Source organism: Melampsora larici-populina (assembly GCF_000204055.1).
Source record: "Melampsora larici-populina 98AG31 unplaced genomic scaffold MELLAscaffold_18, whole genome shotgun sequence".
Lineage (NCBI taxonomy): Eukaryota > Fungi > Basidiomycota > Pucciniomycetes > Pucciniales > Melampsoraceae > Melampsora > Melampsora laricis-populina.
The window spans coordinates 1,115,079-1,133,954 of NW_006768782.1; the positions used below are offsets into that span (position 1 = coordinate 1,115,079).

Sequence of the window (18,876 nt, forward strand, 5' to 3'; positions counted from 1 at the left end):
CATGATGTAATATGTTTGTTTAGCACACACTTAGATTCTACGTATCATGGGTTAGTCTCACAGGACTTTTACATAAAGAATTTGAAGTCACGTAGGACTATCCCAACACCCCCCCTTGCGTACAACATGTACATCATTCATTCTTGAAGAAAGACAAAAAAAAAGATAAAAAGAGAAAGAAAGAGAGAAAGAAAAAAAATTCAACATAAAAGAAAGAGAAACAAAAAAAAAATTCACACAATGCCAAACAATGTTCGATGAGACTGAAGCATTACACGTCCTAAAGGCTTAGTTAGCATGTCTGCTAACATATCTTTTGAAGCTACATGTCTGACTTCAATTGACCCATTTTGAACGCATTCCCGAACATAGTGATACCTGGTGTGTATGTGTTTCGTTCTTGAATGGTGCTGAGGGTTCTTCGCCAGTGCTTCCGCTCCTTCATTGTCCACATGAAGAGGGATGGCTGATGGTGCATTGATGTGAAGTTCAGATAACAGGTTCTTTAGCCAGATCCCCTCACGACTCGAGTCGGATAGTGCTTTATATTCAGCCTCAGTACTTGAGAGAGAGACTGTCGATTGCTTGCGAGACTTCCATGAGACCGCTCCTTGGCCCCAACGATAGGTGTAGCCGGAGGTTGATTTACGATCATGCCTGTCCTTGGCCCAATCCGAGTCAGAGTAGCCAGAGATAGTTGGTGTACCTCCAAGAGTAAGACTGAGATGAGATGTAGTTAGAAGGTAATTCAACACTCGTACTGCTGCAAGCCAGTGAGACTCCGAGGGATCACGCAGAAACTGCGATAGTCGACTGATAGCGAAAGATATGTCAGCTCTTGTACATTGAGCCACCCAAAGAAGAGCCCCAATGAGACTTTGGTAGTGGCCACTCGACTTCGGCTCCTCTTCTCGTCGAGGCATGAGATCTTTGAAATTTGAGTCCGTAGGTGTCTGAGTCGAGACATGAACCGATGGTAAGAATTTTTCACCCAACTCTTTGATGTAATGCGCTTGATTTAGAAACACCAACTTCTTATCTACATCGCGTCGTATGTCTAGAGATAAGAAATGATGGAGTTCTTCGTTTGATGAGATTTCAAAACGAGAAGAGAGATCGGTGATGAAAGAGTTGACAAAGTCATCTGGACCTAAAAACGACAGATCATCTACGTGAACAGTGACCATCCCCACTAGCTTCTTGTCCTTGAGGCGAAAGTAGAGCGTGGGATCATAGGATGATTGTTGGAGACCAAGCGTAATGAGAACAGCATGTAGCTCTCGATTCCACTGTCGCGGAGATTGCTTCAAACCGTAGATTGATCTGATAACTTCACACACCCAATCTGGATTATTAGGATCTTCGTAGCCTGGTGGCTGAGACATATAAACGGGTTCATCAAGATGCCCATTCAGAAAAGCTGTCTTGATGTCAACTTGTCGCCCAGACCACTTCTTCGATGCCATGAGAGAGAGAGCTAGGCGGAGGGTCTCCAACTTAGTGGTTGGAGCAAAAACTTCAGTATAATCAATGCCTTCGACTTGAGCATACCCCATTGCCACCAGACGAGCCTTCAATTTGATGATGGTATTGTCGACCCGACGCTTCACTTTGAAAACCCATTTGGATTTGATGATTTTTCGTTTTTCAGGACGAGGAACTAATCGCCACGTACCCATTCCAATTAGTGATGAGTACTCCGCATCAGCCGCCTTGAGCCATCGGTCTTTGTTTGGCGAGCGTAATAGCTGCTTCCACGTTTTCGGGGTATCGCAGGCATCATCAGTCAAAGATACTGAGTTTACGAAGTTGCCAAGTCGTTGAGGTTGAGTGCGAGTACGAGTGGACCTTCTAGGTGGTAATGGAGCAGCCTCACCCAGTACTTCGGCGATTGGTTGAGGTTCGGAACTGCTTGTGACTTTAGATGGTGCAGGTTCGACTTGTGGAGGCTGAGATTGATCTCGAAGACAAGAAGATGGTGGAGATGCATTATTGGGAGACGGACGAGGTGGTGACGTTACGTTGCAGATCTTTTTAGAACGAGAGGGATTTCTTCGTGGGGGAGTCGATGGACGCCGAGTAGGAATTACACTATTTGGTGGTGATGGCCTCGTACGAGTAGGGATGTCAATTGGGGGAGTTTGTACCACAACAGAAGGCGACGGAGAAGAGGACAAAACAAGAGGAAGGATAGTGGAATTATCAAGAACCGTATGTTGAGTGTTACAAGGAGGAGTTTTCGGTAAAACTGAGAACGAGGACGGGCTAAGTGGTTTACGAGATGGATTATGGATGGATGTTGACAGACGTCTATGTCTCTGAGAAGGGGGATGTTTTTCAGACGATGGCCAAGGTATTTCTACTTGTGGATTGGGAGATGGGGAGAGAGGAGCTTTTTCAAGCGATGGAAAGACATCATCATTAAAGATGACATCCCTCGATTTGACCACCTTTTTATTTGTGATGTCCCACAGGTTATAACCATTTCCATCAGGAAGGTACGATAGAAAAACTGCTCGTCTGGCCTTGGGATCGAGTTTGAGACGGTTTGCTTCGGGGACTTTAAAGTACACTTCACAGCCAAAAGCATGTAGTTTGGACAAGTCAACAGGGGAAGTGGAGACAAGAGAACACGGGGACTTAAAACCCGAAGGAGTGAAACAGGGAATAGAATTTAGAGAATGAGCAAGAAACCGTAGCGCATCAACCCAAAAACTTTTGGGAAGACCCGAACTGAGAAGGGAGCATCTGATGTGATTGTTGATAGTGCGATTTGCCCGTTCAGACACGCCATTCAGTTGAGGAGAGTGAGGAGGACCAGGGAAATACTCAATGCCGCAATCCGTTAAGTAGGATGAAAAATCTTTTGACAGATACTCCCCTCCATTATCTGTTCGTAACTTTTTGATGGAGGCGGATAGATGTAGCTCAAACTTGGATCGAAAAGCTTTGAAACAAGAAAACACATCACTCTTTGATTTCATGGGATACATGATGGTAAACTTTGAGTAGTCGTCGATGAAAGTTACAAAATATTTATACCCTTCACGTGATGACACTTCAAAACTACACACATCAGAGTGGATGAGAGCACCAACAGAAGTAGATCTGTGGTCTGAACAAGATTTAAAAGAGCTCCTTGCCATCTTGGACTTGACACATACAGGACATCTCTGAACGTCTATTTCATTCATAACATCAGGCTTGATATCGGATGTTGATAGAAGTTTCTTGAGTGATTTCAGTCCTATATGACCTAGTTTTCGATGCCAGTGAAGAAGAGTGGAATCAGAAATCTTTTCCAAAACCTGATTGGAGCATGGTTCATCTACCTTAGCAGCCAAGTAGTACAAATTTCCTCTTCGGTAGCCAGTGCTGACTGGGGCTGAGGTGATAGACACATCATCAGCTCAATAGAATGAGCAAGATGATTTGTTGAATACAAGTACAAATCCATCATCGCAGATAGAAGAGACGGAGAGAAGTGGTTCCTGAAGAGCTGGAACCAGTAGAGCACGATGATGATGATCCGTTCCATTCATCGGTAAGACAGTTGTTCCAGAGTGAGTAGCCTTGATAGACGATGAGTCGGCTAATTGGATGATTTTCTTCGAGTTTTCAAGAGCGGTAATGGATGATTCGTGTGGGGTCATTGAGAGTGAACAACCTGAGTCGATGTTCCAATCGGACACGTTCACGGCGTTGGCGGAGACAACTTTAGCAGATTTTACTTGAACAAAGTTTTCTTCGTTGACCGATTCTTCTTCATCATCGGAGAAGTCAAGAGCGAGTACAGACGTCTTCCCAGCCTTGGTAGTGAACCGAGAAGAGTTGTTAGAGGCTCGAGATGATCCACCTCTTCGTGAAGGAGTAGAAGAAGGGCGTCCTTCATCGGTTTCTTTGATCCAGCAGTTCGCAACTTCGTGATTGCGTCTCTTGCAATAAGTGCAATACTTAGTGTTACGCGATGGACCAGACTGAGGGCGGAAACCAGAAGCTCGAGTCGCATTTGCTCTTGCTGCCACAGCATCGGATGATTGATCAAGCGAAGTCTTACGGCGAGTTACCTCATTCTTGATGGCTCGGATGACGGTGGCTGAGTTGACAGTGGTGCGTTGCATAAGGGGAGTAACGACAGGAAGCCAGTCAACCGGAAGAGAAGTTAAAATAGATGTGGTGAAGATTTCATCGACGGTGAGAGGAGCTTCGCTCGTAATTAAGGAGTCAAGTCGTTCAAATACGGTGTGGAGCTTGTCGATGTGAGAGATAACATCCTCACCATCCATTCGTGTGGTGATGAGACGATGGAGAAGATGCATTCGGCCTCCAGAGGTGGAGTCCTCATGCGCAAGACGAAGTGACCCCCACATACCTGCTGCATCTCTCCGATGCGGCTTGATATATTTGAGGTTGCCATCTTCGATAGATCTCGAGATCAAGGTACAGGCCTTGGTGTTGTCGACGTCCCATCCTGATGGACGGTCTTTCGCCACGATAGGCTGCAGAACATACGAGAGCTTGGCATCTTCGAGAGCAAGTTCGATTTTAAACTCCCAATCAAGATAATTGGAGTCGTCCCCGGGAGGGCGGAGTGGAGTAATTCCAGATAATTTGATTGTTTTATCTGTACTATCAGTCATTGTACCTTCGGACCTTTCCGAAACGAAGGATACAGATGAAAGAAGATTTAGGTAGAAGTGCGATGATGATTAGAGTTTTAGAAACTAGATTCGGGAAGTTAATTGAGGCATTCGAAGAACTAGGAATATGAGATATGGTTTTAATTCAGTCGGTAGACGACGGGCTCATAACCTCTTGAGCTCTGGAACAGTCAGAGAAAGAGACAAAGGAAAGGTAATGTAAATTTCACGGACAAAAGCAAACAGAAACAGAGAAACAGAGAGAAATCCTACCTGGAACAGTCAGAGAAAGAGACAAAGGAAAGGTGAAGAGGAAGCACCTTTCCTTGACTGCTCCAGTAGGATTTATTGTTGATACTCTCAATAGTGTATCACAAAATACTCGACACTTATCCTCAGTCTCAGCACTCAGTCTTCTTGTGATCAGAATCACATGCTGAGTTTTTCTTTTGTTCATCTTGTAAGAATCAGTTTTCCTGATATCCCAACAAAAACAACACAAAAAGAATAACATTTGCGCATGACAAACTTAACTAAATCTCTTGCTGATACAGCCAGATAAGAAATTAATATCATTATTAGATCCACATTATATGCTTTCGCTCTTCGGAGTATTCCCTTCGTGACACTTTCATCCTCGCATCTCTTCGCATTCAAGTGACAGCTCTGGATCAGCTGTTCACGCTTGTGTCACACGACGTTTTACATCTATATTTATATAGTGAAAATTTTACATAACGGTTTTCACATGATGTAATATGTTTGTTTAGCACACACTTAGATTCTACGTATCATGGGTTAGTCTCACAGGACTTTTACATAAAGAATTTGAAGTCACGTAGGACTATCCCAACAAAAACAACACAAAAAGAATAACATTTGCGCATGACAAACTTAACTAAATCTCTTGCTGATACAGCCACAAGCATCAGCAAGGAACTCATGGCTGTATTGGTGAGTGCATTAGTTAAGTTTGGGTGCATGGTAGAAAAGACGCTGTGAGGGTAGGGTATTCTTTTAGAGTACTCTAAGCTCACTAATGGAAGATAAGGTGGGTTCTTTTGATTTAAATTAGTTGTATTTCAAAGATAAGTTTGTAAATACAATGAGAATAAAAACAAAAGCAAGAAAGGAAAAGGGACTAACAGTCTGTTTGGATAAATCCAGACAGACTACAGTTAGATGACTCCTTAAAAAGGAGGTTTGAATTATAATTCATAATTATTATGAAATAAAAGAGCTGGGTCCAAGGCTCTACTTTAATCCTTATGGTAACAGATTAAAGAGTGAGGTGAAGGTCACTAATCTGGTTATTCTAAAGTCACCAACTTGTAGTTGTTCAAAAGGTGCACTAACCTGTGAGTTGATATAGGTCACTAACCTGTAGTTGTTCAAAAGGTGCACTAACCTGTGAGTTGATGTAGGTCACTAACCTGTGGTTGTTCAAAAGGTAACCAACCTGAAGTTAATTGGAAGGTCACTAACCTGAAAGATTTCTACTTAGGGAAAGTAGAGGACCCAGACAAAGTGAAGAGATTACTACTTACTTTTAGTCAGGAAGCTGATTAAAGTTATGAAGTTATCACTAGTCTTATATTTATAAGACTCTTGATGTTACTTCAATAGAACTTTAATGCTGTTCTTTAAAAGTATGGTGTAATAATTGCTTGGGGGGAAATCTCTGAAGGCTGAGAGAGGAGGAGTTTATATACTCTCCTCTCCAAACCTAACTGTAGTGATATTTGTTTACATCACTACCTTGGTTTAGGGTTTAATTAGTACTATTAGTTATGATTATTACAAACACTACATACTTACATATACATGTTATGTAAATTATGTAGTATAAGCATTTTAACTCTTGACACTGAGTTATGAGGTAAAAATGATGTTTTATTACATATTACATATGATTTTAAGTGTATATGTATATGTAATCAATGTCTGTATATGTTTTATTACATGTTAAATGTGTTTTATAAGCTGCATGTACATGTAATCAAATTTATATGGGAAAGTTCTATATTATAAGTTAGTTTTGGGTACATGTTTATGTACTCAGGGCTGACAGGCGCACTGTGAGATTACCATCTCAATCCCCCCAGTTTTCATACAGCACTTGAGCACATCGGAGAACAACACTTTTTATGCTTTTTGGGCAGCAAGGCCTTTGTAAGAATATCTGCCATCATATCATCTATTAGTACAGACAAGTCTGGCTCGCAGCGCCCAGTGCAGGCGCTCCGCTTGCCGGGCAGCCCGGACCCCGGGTGTTGCACTTTCTGTTATCAATTGGGGCCAAAGGGTTAGGGACGTTGCGCTTTCCGCTGACAACCCCTTTACCCATGCTGACCTTCCAGTTTCCAGCCTGCGCTCAGGCTTCTCCACACTACCCAAAGCCACCCATCTACTTGCCCATTCACACCTTGGACACCAATTAATATCTTTAAGTCCAGCCTTTCCAATTTGGCGCTTCACCATATTGATTGAGAATTTTCGATATTTCTTTCAAGATATGTCTTTACGCCATGGAATTTCCATGCCACTGGATCTCAAGATCACTCAGTCTTGACAATCAGTGGCTTCAAATACAATGTTTGATAGTGTGGACCAGTCAACTCCTTTCTTATATAAAGGTATGTACTTTTCTTACCATCTCTCAATCTCCTTGACTCCCTTCATTATAATTGTTGATCGAGACTTTGTCTTCATTTTTTCAAATTCTTATTGACTCAATCCAATCTAATAACCACAACCACCCTTTCACAATCATAGTATCCAATTCCAATCATGTCTAAGCAAACTACCATCAAATCTTTTGTTTATTCGGGCTACAAAACTGACAATGAACCTGCCAGCCAACCTTGTTGCTCTTCTCGCGTTGTCACACCTGCCAGGCGAAAACCCGGCATGATTGTTCCATCTTCAGACTCTCGCCATGGTTTAGTCAATTTAGGGTTAGGTAGGGATGTGCGCAATGGACATGTTCATCGCCGTAGAGAGTGCTCAGCCTCTCTACCTGGTGGTCTAGATCTCGGTGAACCAGCTGGTGCTTTAGTTTCACTGTTCCAAGTAAGTCAAAGATGGCTTTTATCTTCTCAGGCTTGTTTCATGAAGATTGGATCTAACACTCATTCTCTTTCTTTTGTTTTACTTAGACAGTTACCGGTACCTCAAACCAAAACCAAAGAGAACATTCAGTCTCAGTCTCAGATGTTGGGGTAGCTAGCTCAACGTCTGTGAATACTTCAAGTTCCAGTCCAGCTCGTCCGCGTCCACCGGTATATGACGTTTTTTACTTTTACTTTTCAACTTCAACTTTTTTTAACTTTTTCTTTTAATCTTCATCTTTTTTATCTTTACTGATTGTTTGCAATTTTCCAAAGGATTCGCTTTAGAACCAATTGGGTCCACCCACGGTTGACTTGTGGCAGGACTCAGACGAAGAGAACAAGCGTATTTGCAAACAAAAACACAATCAGCCCAATGAGCTCAATCATGACACTCCGTATATGTACTTTGAAGAGCCGGAACATGGTGTCAACCAACATGGAGAGGCAGATGTACGTGGATCTCTCTTTCTCTCCGGTCTATGTGTTTTTATTCCATTTCCAACCATGAAGGCTGCTGTTCATGAAATCTAACTCTATAGCCTCCTGATGGACCTCCTATGTCCTACACTTGTTGATTATGTAGGAAAGTAGTACGTATCAGCGGTAGTTCCCAATCTAACCTGAAGGTTCACCGAGATGGAAGTAATGCACCTGGGAAGTTGGGTGCAGGCTGTCCCTGTTGTCAACAGGCCATTGCAGCTGGTGCCAAGCTGCCTCCCACCGTGAAGGAACTCTGAGCTCAACGTCTCCAGAACGCCCATCAAGGCTCACTTGCCCGGTTTGTAACACCCCCGCCAGCGTTTTCAGTCAAGACACTCAACCAATGTAGTGCAGTTTGGCAAGTATCTCAAGCGCTGCCATTTAAGAGGATTGATGATCCTATGCTCAAGGCCATTCTGTACCGGATACAACCTGACACGCGAGTATATGGTCGCAAGTGGTTGGCCAATGAGGCAAAACAATTACATTTATTGCTTTGCACTTTGGTCATTGACCAGGAACTCAAGGTTAGGTCTTAGTAATTTTGCTTTTCATTTGATAATAATTTCAAGCTGATTCAATCATTAACCATTTTTCAATTGCTTTTGACAGGACTTGACTAGCAAATTCTGTTTGATACAGGACGTTTGGACGGTGTGGTAATCAAAAGTATTCAAGAGACAAATACACAATTCATTTTTAGTTTTATTTTTTTATTTTATTCATTTCATTTCATTTTATTTTTATATGTTACATGTTGATTTTTGAGTGTAATGTTTATGTGTAGGGGGTGTAGCGTAGAATGAAGCCAAAAGTCGAAATTATGGCTCTAGAACTTATGTGTAGTTGGGTGGTTCATGGGTTATGTAGAGTATACAGGTCTGAAGTTGGAATTTTGAAAATTATGGGTTTTAATAGTTATGGTTACAGATGTGTATGGATTTAACAAGTTATGTGAGGGAATCATGGTTTTGAGGTATGGGTTTGAATAAGGTCAAATTTCGAAAATCCAGCAACTCTAAAATTGGAGATGGTGGTAAACTGGGGTGGTAAACTGAAAAAGCAAGCAGGGATCACTTTGAAAGATGGATTCATGGGATTATCAAACAACAGCATTGGCAAATTAGACATTACACATGATAAGGGTGAAATTAGTACATAAATCTTGAGGCACTTCGTCTGAGACACTTCGGCCTTGAGTTACGCGGAGTGGGGCCGCGGAGCGGCACGCACGAAACGAGGTTTGAAATTACTGATGACGGAAACCGAGACATAAGTCTGAGAGAGTAATGAGGACCTAAATAACAAACAAACCCCTATGGGGTCGCCAGAGGCCTACAAATTATACTACTTTTCTGCTACGCACATTGTCTGATCTACTATACTAAGCTTTGCGCATCTACAATCTTTGTTTTTACTTTACTCTTGTAGGACAACGTTTGATTTCTCTTGGAAAAAAGGAGAAAGAAGAAACAAATTACCGAAAAAACTGAAAAAGAAACTCGCATATATGAACTTTTTTTCTATAATACTTTTACTATTCTGATTATTTTTACTAATATTAATTTTTTATGTTATATTTTATCATTATTAACTTTTACTAATGGATTTTTATTGAATTTTAAGATGTATCTCAAAAGGAAGAAGAGTTTTTTTTTTTTTTCCTGGTGAGGGATGGTGGGGAAGAAAAAAAAATGTATATATATGTTGACCAAACGCCTGTACTGGAGATTGAGTTTGAAGAGATACGCTGTTGAATGCGCCGACTAGAAATTAAGGGATTCTTCTAAGGTGCTGTATTGAATGGAAGAAGCGGGATTGGTGGAATCGAAGGGGATGGTATGAGAAGAGAAGTCAGAGGTGTTCTGTGTGTACTCAAAACACCTTTGTCCGATACCTCTGACTGACCCGTGTAGAGCGTTGGGGCTCTTGCTCTGCCCCTGCTAGATAAGCTTCTTCTTGATTGCGCATCTCATCTCTGGGTATCTTCAGTTGTCGTTTGTTCTATCTTTCTGTACTGATTCCACTCAGTTAATTGGGACACCAACTACAAGGATTTGAAACTCAAAAATCACTTTCAAAATCATAAAAAGTGCTATTTTCAATCATACAACTTTGATTTTAGGGTACCACAGCATCTTATCAGCCTAGAAATAAGTTGGGGAGGTTTATATTTTCGCATATGAACATGACAAATCAATTATACACCATATACATCATCATCAGTGGTAATACCAAGTGGTAAACTGGGTAAATTCAATTTTGAGTTTATTCACATAAAATCAAATTTCATTTTAAGGGTACAACCAATAGAGTTAGAGTTTGGCTTGACTAAGGCTAGTTGTGGAGCGGAAGGAGACCTTTTTTTCTGTCTATTCAGAATTTTGATACAGTCCCTATTTCTTATCTTTTTTGGCGTTTTAAGGGTAAATTGGCGGATTTTTCAGTTTTTGTGGTAGACAGCTCAGTTTTAATGATAAATGTGTGCTTGAAAATTTGTCAATGATACATGTGGGTGTGTTGAAGATGTTTATCAATTTTAATTTGGGGGTCGTTCAATGATTTGTGTGTGAAAAAAGTTGTTTGAAGGTGAATCTCGAGTTTGAGGGGTGTTTTTGTCGCACTTTCTTTTTTGTGTGTGTTTCAATTTTGATCTATACAAGTGTCTCTTTTCCCACCTTTTGTAGCCTTTTAGTTAGCAACAATTATTATTAGAATTTAGAATAAATCTTTGTATCTTTTTATTATTATTATCTGGGTAAGCAACTAATGAGAGTTGGGATTTTATAATATTAGACCCTTTATTCACTTTTAATAATTTCTTGTTGAGTTGTAAGCTCATTTGCTCATTTGGAAGGTGCCTGAGTGCACCTAGATAGTGATACTTTTGATTTTATTGTCCTCTTTTAGCTTTTTATTAATCCAAAGACTTGTAGGTCTTGAGTTTAATTCATTGATAATCAAAGTCCCTGTTTAAGAAGGGCATTTCTTTCTTGTTTGAAGTCTTTCAATTCACCATCTCAAGACTTATTCCTCTTTTGATTGTGTGTGTTGTTGGTTGTGTATTCATTCCTCCCCTTCTTAATGAAATGAGATTCCTGTGATGAACAGGTTATTAGCTTTTATATAAAGCTAACACACTGATCAAATGAAATGACAATCTGAGGAACAAAGATTGTAAGAGAAAAATAAGTTTGAGTTCGATCCCTATCAATAAATACTACTACTACTAAAACAATAAGACTTACACCTGTGATGAACAGGTTATTAGCTTTTATATAAAGCTAACACACTGATCGAATGAAATGACAATCTGAGGAACGAAGATTGTAAGAGAAAAATAAGTTTGAGTTCGATGAGAGAAAAAGGTTACAATGTCAAGAGTAAGAAACCTTATATGAGAACTCAAACATGACGTCATTCAGGTTAATGATGTAAGCAAACGAAAAACATAAGCGCATAATAGAAGAGCGCGTAATACTATCTCAATTCCCCCCCGTCTTTGATACATCATCTAACCCCATCAACAAACAAAACTTCCTATGCTTTGCTGGCGTCAATGCTTTTGTTAAGATATCCGCTATCATATCCTCCGTAGGAACATAAGCTACCTTGAGTTGTTTATCTGATACAAGCTCTCTTAGCCAGTGAAATTTAACATCAACATGTTTTGTCCTTGATTTGAATCTTTCATTCTTCGTTAATGCTATCGCACCCTGATTATCTAAATTCAATAGTGGTAAATCTTCTTGTTTGACTTCTAAATTATTTAATAAGTGAGTAAACCATACAACATCCTGTCCTCCTTCATACGCTGACCTATACTCTGCTTCTGTTGTCGACGTCGCTACATTCTCCTGCTTCTTGCTTTTCCAATTCACTGTACTATCACCTAACATTGTCATATATCCCCCTGTTGATCTCCTCGTGTATGGACACGATGCAAAATCCGCGTCCGCAAAAGCCTTCAGTTCCATCCTTTTACCTCCTAAAATTAAACCCATGCTACGTGTTCCACTTAAATACCTCAATACCCTTTTAAATGCTTGCCAGTGTGATATTGAAGGATTGTTCAAATGCTGTGAAAGTTGAGAGACAACAAACGAAATATCGGGCCTAGTTGCGTTGTTCAGGTACATCAACATTCCTACTGCATGACAATAATTTTCTTTCAGATCATTAAATTCTTCAATTTCAGTCGCGGAACCGGGCACAAGATACGTTCCAGGAATCATAGGACAACCAACTGATTTACATTCCAACATACCATATTCCTGTAATAAATCATGAATATATTGGCCTTGAGATAATGTGATTGTTCTGTTTAATCTGTTTTGTGAAACTTTCATTCCTAATATATACTTGTAATCTACATCCTCATCCATTTGAAATTTTTCCGTGATCAACCTTCTGAAACGACCAAAATCATCCGTCGCAATTGTCATATCATCCACATGAACGTGCACATAACACTTCCATGCAGGATCAACGGAAATGAAAAGACTTGGATCGGACGTAGATGGTTCAAGAGAAATGGAATAAAAGAATGCTTTCAAACAGTTGTACCATACTTTCGGCGCCTGCTTCAGACCATATAATGCTTGATTCAACTTGAGTACCGATGTCGAAGTTGCTCCTTCAACATGTAAACCCTTAGGTATTTTCATATAAATTGTTTCTTTAGGTGACCCATTCAAAAACGCTGCCACAGCATCCATTTGATACACGTCAAGATCATCAATCGCCGCTATCGTGTTCAGCAGTCGCAATGTTGCCAACCTTCCTGTTGGAGCAAACGTCTCATTATAGTCTTCACCATACTCTTGCGAAAAACCTTGCGCACATAACCTTGCCTTAAATTTAATCAATTCTCCATCTCCCCCCATTTTCTTTTTAAACACCCAAGTTGTTCCAATTGCATTCTTCCCTTCAGGTAATTCACACACATCCCACACTTTTCTTCTATCCATGTTCTCTAATTCATTGTCAATTGCCTTTCTCCAGTCAAATTCGTTATCAGATTTCAAAGCTTGTAGATATGTCTTCGGATCCATATCGACTTTCGCAACTCTAGCTGTGATTCTTCGACGAGAGTTTTCCAGCATGTCAAAATTGCAAGCGTTGATAGAATCTAGAGTCGCATTGATGATTTCCGGTGACATTGAATAACGTGCAGCTCTTGCGATCCGCCTTCTGGTAATTCGGTCTCGTCGGCGAGCAGCATGAGTGCGATGACGTTTTGATTCAGGTGGTAGAATGTTGGCTGGATCAATTACGCTCGATATGTCTTGAGGTGCCGGGAGAGAAGCTAACTGCCATTCCCACGTTCTCTTCTCGGGAACAACAGGCGGAACTATTTCAGGATTTGGCAGATCAGGTACTGGATGTTCAATCTGCATCGGAATTCCTTGAAACACAACAAGTTGATCATTAGTTGACTCTTCTTCTGAATTTCTGTTTTCTACTTGATCTGATCTCAATATAATTTGTTGTTCTTCCGGTTGTGATGATGCATTGACTATCTCATCAGAAACATTCTCTTCAGTCTGTTGTTGTTGATCTTCATTGTTTGACGATCCAGGTGGCTTTACGCTAGAAGTTGGTCCAGAACCTCCATGTGTGATATTACCGGCAGAACTGAACGAAGTTTCAAATATTTCTGTTAATGATTCATCAGCTCTTTCACGTTGAATTCCTGGAAAACAGTTGATGTCAAAAGTTACATCATGAGAATAAACTGTTTTTCCACTATCAAGACGTATACGATAATTCTTCATGCCAAGTTGATATCCAAGCAGAATCCCTTTCTCAGAAGTGTCATCAAACTTCTTACAAAAGGATCTAGGAACAAGCACATAAGCACGACATCCGAACGGCTTCAACCTTGATAAATCAAATTTTCTACCAAACCATAGCTCATAAGGTGTTTGATCCTTGATCTTCTCCATGGGCGTTATGTTTTCTAGAAACACCGCTGTACTGACTGCTTCCCCCCAAAAAGAATAAGGCAAATGAGATTGTTGTAGAAGAGTTCTTGCTTTTTTCGTCGTGGTACGATTCCCACGTTCTGACATGGAATTCTGCTGAGGAGTATATGGAGCACTTAGATATGAAACAGTACCATTGTCCTTCAACAATTCTCGAAATTCATTGGACATATATTCTCCTCCCTGGTCATTCACAAGACTCACTATCTTACGATTGTGTAAGTTCTCAACTTCATCTTTGAATCTGATAAAACACAAAAAAGTTTCTGATTTTGATTTCATAATGTAAACATATTTGTAATTGGTGAAAGAATCCGTAAGCTTGAAATAATAAAGGCCACCACCTTCAGATACAACTGAGATCTTTCCACTCAAATCACTATGAACAATTTCTAAAGGAAAGGTGGTTTTTGGAAGAGTACCTGGATAAGGGAGACGATGTCCTTTTGATAAAGCACAATCCTCACATAACCAGTTATCTGGTGCCTGAACTCCAAACATCACTTGGAGCCGTCGTGGATTGGTGTGTCCGGATCCTCTGTGTAAAGCAGTGTAATCAGAAACATTGATTTTCTTGCATATAGATGAGATGGACGTGCCTAGAGTGACATCTAATTCGATAACACGATCTCGAATTTGACCCCGAAGACCAGTAGTTCCATCCTTAGTTAACAGAATGATTCCTTTGTCGTGTTCAAAACGATATCCTTCATTGATTAGACATCCCATGCTGATGAGTGGGCTTCCCAAATCCGGAACGTGATAAGCTGGAAGAACAATTTCTTCACCAATAGAGTGAACACTGATATTGCCTTTGCCAGCAATCTTGATAACTCCACCATCGGCAAGAGAGACTTCTGAATTGATAAGGGAAACGGGAGTGTAATTTTTGAAAAGTTTGATGTCTGAAACCATGTGATCTGAGCACGCACTGTCAAGTAGAATATTGCTTCCATTGACTTTATAGTGGCATGATAAAGCAGTCGTTTCAATTAAGTCATCCACATAAGCAGTTTGAAGTACAGCAGTGGTCGCTTGACTTCAATTCAGCATATTGGCTGGTCGAAGATGTGGTAATGCTACCCAACAGGCGTCAGATTTATGACCCTTAACAGCCGGATTATGAGTGCCATTAGTGCAAGTGGGATATGGAAATCGACGACCAGGTTGACGAAAAGGTGGACGATTCGAGACGGTAGCTAGAGCAATTGAATTGTTATCGTTTCGATGACGCTCAGTGTATTCAATCAAATGACTGTCGAGATTATCTAAGACTACTTTCGTCGTCAATGGCCGTTTGGAATCAAGCAAGGCAAGTGTCGTTTCCATGCTATTAGGTAATTTGGCGACAATCGTTTCAGAAATGCATTCTTGAATCTCTTCAGAGAAATTGATTCCACAAGCATGCATGACAGCTAGAGCAGCACGAGTATCCTTGATATACTGGATGAGTGATTGATACGTGATACGAAAGAAAGAGGAGTAGGCTCTGCCTTTACTACTGGATGCGGTTGATTGAAATTTACTTTTCATTAGGTTCCAGATGTCCAAGGGTTTGCTGATGAACCCTTCGGATTCAACGATGATTCGATATGGTTGAGTCATGTGGCTATACATAATGCCGGCGGCTTTGCGTTGATGAATTACGTAAGCTTCGTATAGAACCTTCCGTTCAAGTTGAACGGGAAATTCGGTAGGAGCAGTAACTGGAGTTGCTTCAGGATCGATAAACTCGTCGAGAGTTGCCGACATGAGAGCTCCAGTGATATCGCCTTTCCACTCTGGATAGTTATCGTCATCGAGTTTGACTATTCGAAGTCTGGCTTCATTGGATGACATGATGACGATGAAAATCAAAGTGAGAAGTGAAAAGATGAGTTGTCTGCTTAAGATGAGATTGAATGTCATGAATCGATTGTGATGTGATGTGTGTAAAAAAAAAAAATTTTAAGCTTTTTGTGATGTGTTGTGGTGATATGGTGATGACGTAGCTTTTATATAAAGCTAACACACTGATCAAATGAAATGACAATCTGAGGAACAAAGATTGTAAGAGAAAAATAAGTTTGAGTTTAGCTTTTATATAAAGCTAACACACTGATCGAATGAAATGACAATACCTGTGATGAACAGGTTATTAGCTTTTATATAAAGCTAACACACTGATCGAATGAAATGACAATCTGAGGAACGAAGATTGTAAGAGAAAAATAAGTTTGAGTTCGATGAGAGAAAAAGGTTACAATGTCAAGAGTAAGAAACCTTATATGAGAACTCAAACATGACGTCATTCAGGTTAATGATGTAAGCAAACGAAAAACATAAGCGCATAATAGAAGAGCGCGTAATACTATCTCAATTTTCTTGGCTCTGCTTTCAGCTGTGTACTGAAAGAGTTCTACAATGGTCAAAGGCATCCTTCAGCCTTTATTGGGGCTTCAGTATCATTTATTACAAATGATTGGAAGTATGTAGTCCGGCACTTAAGTTTCAAGCTTGTGGCATGGCATCATAAGGGTACTTTGCTTGCTGAGCCAATGGTGGTGTTCTTAAAGAAGAACAACCTTCATCAAAAGATGAGTTTGTTCTTTTGATTCAATTAGTTATTTTTTCCTTTTAAAACAATCATCTTTCCTCTTTGGGTGCTGACATCATCTTAGTTATTGTACATGCTTGCCAATGTCTCAGATTCCGGCAGCAACAACTTCACTCTTGAATGTGAAATGCACCGACAATTATACAAAGAAGGTCTTTGATCTGGCCATGAGTTTGGTTGGAAACCAAAGTCAATGTCCATCAGGTGCTTCTGTCACAAGATGGGCTTGATTGTCAAAGCTGGATTAGACACCCTCGGAATGAAACCAATGCAAGTCTGTCACAGTGCACTAGGTAGATTCCCAGCCTTCAAGGCTATGGCTGTGATCAAAGAAGATAACGAGGCAGAAAGCGGTTTGCCAGGATCCAATTCCAACTTTGAGAATCTTAGTAGTGATGATGGTAATGATCTGGAGAGTAATCACAGCTCTGATTCTGATGAAGCCACTGAGACAGCCAACCCTGACAAAGAAGATCAAGAGCAAGAAGACAAGCCTCAAAATTATTGTAACCACAAGAAAGCTTACCTTTTAGGTGACACGTACATGAAGCAACTCACTAAAGATATAAGTATCTTAGTTATTTTGGTTATTTTTTCTGTTCATTAATTTCATGTGGTCTCTTATATTATCACCTGTGGTGCACAGAATGTTCGGCTGTAAGCCGAAGATATTGTATGCAGTATCAACGGATAATGTCCAAAAATCAGGCCGCAGATGAGCCCAGATTTGGCAGATGACTCTGAGAAATTTTTTTGAAATAACTCCACAAGTTTTCATAAATCTAAGTGGTAAAATCATCAAATAAAACAACTTTTTTTGTATCATAACCATGCATTAGAATCTCTAGAGCTTGTGGGCCTATCTCACATCCCTAAAGTGCCTCTGAAGGTGTTAGAGCACCCACTATGGGTGCGGTAACTCGGTGATTTATCGTAAGTTTAGTGCTAAAATCTAGACAGGTCCACTATGGACCTGTTTTAGACTTGCAGTCCCTACGACTGCATCAAATCTTGCTTTCCCCATGTTTAAATCTACAAACAGCTACAACTTGATTTATCGTAGGATAATCGGTCAACAACTGTAGTTTTCAAAACCCCAAACTACGAAACATCACAATTCATTCCTTCAAACCTCATCCTCAAACTTCAACACCTGAACTTCAAAGTTCGAATTTTAAAACTCATTCAAAATCGACGTTCAAATTTCGATTCGTATCTGGCATTTGGTGCGAAGTAGTCATTGTAAAGTTGCTGACCGCGAGCAACACGGTCTCCATCTATACGTATACGAGTATGAGGAAGGGGTGGCGGTGGTGGGAGCTCATTGAAGAGGCTGTCAAAGACCAACTGGTCATAGTCCTGCTGCTCGTCATCGTTGTTTGAAGACTTCAAAAGACGTTCGATTTCTTTTTCAAGGAGCTCGGAGCAGGCATTTGGTGATTTTTTTTGGATGAAATTTATGAAAGATAAGTTATTTCATTTCAAAATTAGACCACTGTGGATCTGGTCGATCCACAGTGATTTATCTTTGGTAAAGCAGACGTTACATCATCCCATAGTGGAATTCATGCGTTTAACAATTTAGTTGTTACACGCATCATCAAATTTGGCGCTCAGGAACGCAAAATCTACGATAAATCACGCCCACCATAGTGGGTGCTCTTAGGTAGCCCAAAAATCAAAATTTGACTCATCTGCCCAAATCTGGCTCAGTCTCAGATTCATCTGTATGAATCTGAACCTGACGATTGTAAAGTCTTAAGATTCATCTGGCTACACAACTGTCACTAAAGCCGTAGCAGATTGATCTGGCTACTCATCAAGCAGATTCATCTGCTGCATTTACCCTCAACCACGACTCCATTCTAGCTGGTTGTACATGTGTACTATGACTCAACTTGGTAATAAAACACTGTATACCTGCTACAGCTTGACTCAACCCGTGTACATAACATAATGAGCTTTGATTCCAAGCCAATACATTGGGGGGGATCTCATCTGAGCTCATCTGAGCTTCATATCTACAAAACTCACTGGCTACACATACGGCTCTGATGATT

General features: G+C 40.4%; 1 protein-coding gene across 1 annotated transcript; it reads right to left on the bottom strand.

Annotated features, from left to right (window-relative positions):
- Positions 1 to 15,261: 15,261 nt before the first annotated feature.
- On the bottom strand, positions 15,262 to 15,972 carry MELLADRAFT_106577 (uncharacterized protein; the record flags this gene model as incomplete). The annotated part of the gene is made up of 1 exon (XM_007410060.1): positions 15,262 to 15,972. The coding sequence occupies one exon, from the start codon at positions 15,970 to 15,972 to the stop codon at positions 15,262 to 15,264; it is 711 nt and encodes a 236-aa protein (XP_007410122.1).
- Between the last annotated feature and the right edge of the window lie 2,904 nt (positions 15,973 to 18,876).